This window comes from Opisthorchis viverrini (assembly GCF_000715545.1).
Source record: "Opisthorchis viverrini unplaced genomic scaffold opera_v5_42, whole genome shotgun sequence".
Classification (NCBI taxonomy): domain Eukaryota; kingdom Metazoa; phylum Platyhelminthes; class Trematoda; order Opisthorchiida; family Opisthorchiidae; genus Opisthorchis; species Opisthorchis viverrini.
The window spans coordinates 1,672,396-1,679,144 of record NW_008751698.1 but is presented as its reverse complement, the minus strand read 5'-3'; the positions used below and the strand labels follow the sequence as shown (position 1 = coordinate 1,679,144).

The following is a 6,749-nucleotide window of genomic DNA, read 5'->3' as shown; positions in this document are numbered from 1 at the left end:
TTGGTCTTCGAAATGCAGCCCAAACGTTTCAACGTTTCATGGACAAGGTTTTACGTGACTTGCCGTTTGTGTATGCCTACCTTGGCGATGTTTTGGTCGCTAGCACCTCCCCAGCTGAACATGCAGCTCATCTCAGAGCAGTTTTTGAACGTTTTTCCACTTACAACATACGTTTGAACATTGACAAATGCTTATTCTGTGTAACTAGCCTGGATTTTTCTGGCCACCACATTGACGCCACAGGTATTTCGCCATTACTCGATCGCATTTTGGCCTTAGAGTCATTTCCCATAACAACCACTCTCACTCAACTTCGTCGTTTCATAGGTATCATCAACTACAACCGGATATTCACCCCTCACTGTGCAATTATTTTGAAGCCACTGACCGAATTACTTGGATCCAAAGAGAAATCTGTTACTTTGCCCCCCGCCGCCATTGCTGCTTTCGAAAGAGCCAAACAGGCCATTGCTCAGGCCACAAAGTTATCTTTCCTCGATACTCACGAAAGCACAAAGCCGATTTTGACAACTGATGCTTCGAACGCCACCATCGGCGCCGTACTTCATTAAGTTGTTAACAACGTATCTCAACCACTAGCCTTTTTCTCACAAAAGATGCAGGTTGCACAAGCGCGTTACAGTAATTTTGGTCGTGAATTACTTGCAACTCACCTTGCTATTCGCCATTTCCGGCACTTGTTAGAAGGTAGATGAGTTAACATTCAAACCGACCATAAGCCACCCACCTATGCCTTCACCGCCAAGCCTGATCGATATTCACCACGCGAGATACGCCATCTCGACTATATTTAACAGTTCACTACCGAAATTCGGTACACCCAGATTCGGACCAATGTCGTCGCAGATGCCCTTTCACGTCCTGACATCAACGCTCTTCACCCTTCCACGAAGCTGGACCTAGCCAAGCTGGCTAAACTTCAGAACAGTGATCCTAATTTTTTGCCCATTCTATCGTTCCCCTCATTTCAAGTCCCTTCAATTCCGATAGCTCTCCAACCCGGAACCATATTATGTGATATGTCTACCGGATCAGCTCGCTTAATCGTCCCCGAAGCTTTTCGACGCGTTGTTTTCGACCACTTCCATGGATTTTCTCATCCAGGAATCAGAGCAACGAGGGAGCTGATTATTGCACGCCTTGTGTGGCCCTACATGAATAAGGATATAACATCCTGGGCCAAACGGTTCATCGCCTATCAACTCAGTAGTTCAACTCGGCAAACGAATACAGCCATCGGTTCATTTGCCGTTCCTGATGCTCGATTCACACATGTTCATCTCGAAATTGTTGGTCTACTTTCCCCATCAAACGGTTTCACTGGTATCCTTACCGTGGTTGATCGTTGGCCAGCAGTCGTATCCAGCTGAAACGGTTGACTTATCATTTTTACAACATGGGTGAGTAGTTTTTGCATACCTTCCACTGTTACTACCCATCGCGGTTCAAAATTTCAGTGCAATCTGTTCCGGAAGTTTTCTACACTCTTCGGTTTCCGTCACATTTCGACTACCGCATATCACACATGCTCCAGCGGTCTGGTTGAGCATTTCCATCGCTACCTCAAAGCTGCATTGACTGCCCAAAGGAACCCAACTTTATGGTCATCTTCTTTTAACCTCATTTTGGTCGCTATTCTCTCCACTCGAAACAGTATACGATACAACCTAAGGTTTACCTGGTGAACTGGTTTCCCCTTCAAGCGCACAGCCCGAATCACCCGTCACATTCGTCACCCGTCTGAAGCAGCATATGTCCGAACTTCGTGCGACACCGACCAAACGATCAACGCGAACAGAACACATCTCAACCGATCTCTCTTCTGCACCATTTGTATGTGTCCGACATGACGCAACGAGGAAACCCCTCCAACCCTGTTGTGATGGCTCATTCAAGGTTGTAGAACGTCGCTCCAAATACTTTGTTTTAGAGAGAAGCGGAAAGCACGATGCCTCCTCCATTGATCGTTTGAAATCTGTCCACATCAAAGCACCCACGATCACATTAAGCAATCCTGCTACCCCAACAATACTCGCGCGTACCCAAGATATCCATGCCGCCAATCTCACTGCTTCCACTAATCGTTCGCTCTGTACCCTCAGCAGGTAGCTGATTGCGAAACCTGAAGTGAGCAACTTTTTGAATCGTTACTTAATTATTCGAGCATTTTTCCCTCTCATGGTCAATGCTCTAGTGGGGTAGTAATGTGGCGTTTCGTACCTTTATTTTGCTTCCATTTTAACACTACGTATTTCATCATTTGCATAATACTTTTTTGTTTGAATACAAAAAAGCTGCAAAAACGCGTACGTGTACATTTTCACAGAATATAAGCTTGGTCACGTGCTTCGACTCTCTCTCTTCTGATTTCGCTCGCGCTTGCAGCGGTCATTCGCCAGTCTCATGTGCTAACTCTGGTATCAGAACATTTCAGACCATCTTCCGAATCTAGTACATATGGGAACTGTCCAGAAGAAGACCTCCGGACCAACATAATTGGATTATTGTTCATGCGCTGACCTGGGCCAACGGCGAACTATTTTAAAGGGAACGATTGTTAGTATGTATGTTCCATCTGACCTCTTTATTACTGTATACCCAACCTAGCGTTATTATTTTTATTTCTTTGCCACACACTCCTGGGTGTCCAGACCACCACACCGCTCACTATTCGCACAATGGGATTAATTTCTCGAAATCTACGGCATTGCCAAGCTTGCCACTTCGTAGTGTAGAATGTCTATGTATAATGTATATGTTCCTGTATTATTGAAAATCATTTGCTATGGCGATTTATTCGAGTGAGCGAATGCTCAAGGTCAATAAACACCACAGGCTGTGAATAGGTTGCCTGATGATGTGAAATCGCGAATTGTGGAAAACGTTTACTCAGTTACAGTAAACGAAACTTTCAGGTAGTTTTCCACCTGAAAAGCTTCCCTGAACATTCAAGAATCTAAATGGCCTTTGGGGTTGCGAATATGCGTGGAGGTAGTTTTCCACCTGAAAAGCTTCCCTGAACATTCAAGAATCTAAATGGCCTTTAGAGCTGCGAAATATGCGTGGGTGCATCCACGCAAACAAATTTAGGTCGATGATTCCTATCGCCAGTTGAAATTCCGTTAATTATTTTCTAAAAGTCGTGCACGTTTGCTGGCAAAAAACAGAGTTTTCCATCATAGGTTGCGAATTATGCCAGGAAGACCTCGAGGTTTACCGATTAGGAGCATGGAATCTACGTCGATCATACCAGACCGCTGAACAAACCTAACTGACTCACACGATTAGCATGCGGCTAGGGGTACACCATGTCAAAGCGCACCTACCCATCTGCACCGGAGAAAGGGTCAAAATGGTTGCCATGAAATGTTGAGATATATTGTTTGTTTTGAAGTGTACATATGTCTTCTGGGATGCGCATTTTCTTCTTCGTGAGGAGTGTCCATTTGGCCGTTGACGTCCTGAAATGAGAGGAAGATAGAATTTAGGTTCTCGAAATATCATATATATATCAATATATATTCGTGGTTGTCAAACATTTACACACGACTGTCGAGTAGTCCCTCTCTGGACACGAAAACACGGACGCACAGACTTTCGGGATACACTGTGCATCGGTTCAGGTCAACATCACAATACGCCCTCCTTGCGGACCGGGTAGCAAGCACACCTTTGCGTTTTCTGGATGGGCCCGGAGCTAAGAACCAAAAGTTATTTATTTTCATGTGGATTCACCCTCGGGACAAGCCTGAAGAGCACTACCACACAGCGGGCAAGTTTCACCATCACAACAGTCGGCGTGATATGATACGCGACCGGTTGCACACCAGCGATCACTGGTAGTAGTCAGCCGGTCACAGAGCACGCAAACGCATCAGTCAGCGTTATACGACCGCCATCTGGGTTTAGGTGCAGTATCCTCGACCACCAACGGCAGGTCGTCAGTTGCAGAGGTTGAGCCTTGACGAGGCAGGATTTGTCCCCGAACAATCAATCACTTAAAAATTGGCCGTGGCCCTCCAGGGTTCTAGCATCTGGAGCTTATCCACCACTCGGTTCAGTTGTTAACGAAGGCCGTCGAAAGCTGTCGGCGGTGGTTTGGAACAGTTGTAAGGGGTGCATCTTTTCCCGGTAGGTTGTAATCCGACAGCCAACGTTGGTGGATTGGGAGGCCCGCTAAGAAAAAAATCAATAATGAATAGTTCTTACTGCTCGAACGGACTGATCTCGAAATACAGAGAACAGGCGTATGCAGGGGAGCCACGTAGCCCGGTAGAAAGGGCATGTGCATTCTCCAGCACAGGTGTCGGCAGCCTGGGAGCATCTGGGCATTTGAACCGCGGACTATAAGTTAGTTTACATAGCTCGACCTCAGCTGGTTTGTTCCAACAATTTCATACGGCGGTCGTGGACCCAAAGGTCTCAGAACGGGAGAGCACGCATATGTCGTCATTCGACAGACCACGTTTAGAACTGTGCGTGTTTGGCCCATCTTCGGGTGACGTATGGCCAGCGGGCCGTAAAGTAGGAAACAAATCGAGGATCGGTGCGGAACCGAAGCCGCAGATCTTGCCGGAATCTGTCTGCTTGTAATACGATGAACAAAAGCCTAGTGTACAGCGTTGTCCAGGCGAACCACGCGGTGAAATATGTACCGGCTATTCGCAGAATGTGTCCATGACCAAAAATACATGGATAATAAATGAAACATACGTGATTCCTGATGGCTTGGACATGAAAGTAGCAAAGCATAACGTCGCAGCCAAACACGACTCTTGCTGTACACATTTGCGCCGCCAACTTTTCCATTACAAGGGCTTCAACCAGATAAGCCTCGCCCATCAGTTCCTGAATAGGTCGAACCGTTTACGCATGGGAGCAAACTGTTCGCTCTCTACGAATGTAAACATAACCGGGCGCCCGGTTCCCATGCCGTCCGTTACCAAGATGTACAGCTAATATATACATGCCGAATATTAGGTGCCTTAAAAAACTTACCCAATGCGGTTTGTTGCATGCGTTCCGTCTACACTCATTGTATCTGAAAAGCGTCGGAACAACGCTATTTGCTGCCACCGAGATAGGCCTATGTGGCCATAGTGACCTTTCTCTGACTGGCTCAAAAGCATCCATCCGGTCTCCCCAAGTTTTGCCAGGACCGAATACATATAGTCTGACACATTAAAACCCCAACTATGCGGCACCTATTCAACACAGCCGGTTGACACTCACGGCGGTAGTTGTATATATCCTGGGTGGTAAGAATCTTACCGAATTCATCCGCGACAAGCTGCCGCACCTCACATGAGGGCGTTTCACATTTCAGCAGGGCCCTGCAGGTGTCCAAATCATCTTCGGTTAGCCGTCGATTAACTGGAAGCCAGGCGTACAGAAACTTTGACAGCTTGTGGTTTTGTTCAAGAAAATGAAGAGTGACTGCCAGTAGGTTCCTTTGCCTCCGTAGACAAGGCCGCACTGGACAGCTGGTGCTTGGCGTACCTTTTTATTAGAAAATGCGCTCGGCTCGCTAGTTTCTTCGGATTCCCCGGCTTTCCGCTGGTCTTGGAGGGCGCCTGCTGTAGTACACCCATTCGTAACGCAAACGGCGTTGGTGCTTTGATTACTGGATGCACGCAAAAATACCATAACGTTATCCTTCATGTATTGACACACCCACAAATTTCTCAATGAACGATTGTGAATCCACTTTCGAAGACGTAGCACACGAAGCTCAAAGCCGAATGTGCGCCGATAATTTTCAAAAGAGATCGATTAAAACAAATCGCAAAAAAGTGACGGCAAGTGGGTTAATTTTTGGGCTGAGCACATATGCGAAGAAGTGCAACATTTTGACGTTAAAGTTTCCATTTCACCCGCAGGCGTGTTGCAGAAAATGAAGTGTGCGTCGAAGGCGTGGCGCATAAATTAATGTCTAATAACGTTTTGAACTGGGTTCTAGAAGGAACACGGGCAACCGTCGGAGAAAGGTAATTTCATGCAGGTACTACCCGAAATCAGGAAACATTTCGCCTGATGAATGTGTGCGCTCTGAGCTTGAAAATCTTCTTAACATGTTCCCGCCATGTGTTTGTTGGGTCAATGGTGAAAAATCTACCGGTCAAGGTTTGTTCAAACAGGGCTTGAGTGAGAATTAGGTCCACTCGAAGGCGGCGATACTCCAGGGGAAAGAGGTCTAGCACCACGAGACACGTTTCATAGTCCACAGATTTGAGGCCGGCAACCATTTTCGTAGCGGCTCGCCGGACACGCTCAACGGGGGTGGCGTCTTTCGTGCGTCCTGAGTAGACAACTCGGTTGGCGTATTCCAGGAGCAGTCTGACGTAGGTCCCATAGAGTATTTGGAGGTCTTTGAGAGTAAAACGGTAAAAGGTGAGCCGAATCATCCGCAGAATGGCGAATGTCTTTTGGGCCGATTTCTCATGGTGCAGCGAGAAGAGCTCACAAGTAACAAGTTCAAAGCCTTGCCTGTGAGTACTCCGTCTTGAGTTCTTTTGACCAAGGTGTTGCTCTTAAGTTCCAGGTTTATGCAGATTGGACATTGTGACCCAAAACGAGAGACGAAATGAGAACTCTTACTGCCTACCCGTTTGATGCTATTAATGTCATGGCTTCCGCTAGTTTTCAGTGCGTCCGGGCCCAATGAGCGAGTCTGTGTGGAGCGCTTAAACTCACACGCAGCCCTGTTGTTTTCTGCTATATTTTGTATA

The 6,749-nt window shown here is 46.8% G+C and overlaps 1 protein-coding gene across 1 annotated transcript in view; it reads right to left on the bottom strand.

Moving 5' to 3' along the window:
- Positions 1–6,507, bottom strand: part of T265_03110 (hypothetical protein) — a gene marked incomplete at both ends in the record, with an annotated part of 39,798 nt that extends 33,291 nt beyond the window's left edge. Inside the window, 2 exons of the mRNA XM_009167515.1 lie at positions 5,293–5,394; positions 6,137–6,507. Of these exons, the coding sequence (XP_009165779.1) occupies positions 5,293–5,394; positions 6,137–6,425 (391 nt within the window). The remainder of the gene's footprint in view (positions 1–5,292; positions 5,395–6,136) is intronic.
- Positions 6,508–6,749: the final 242 nt, after the last annotated feature.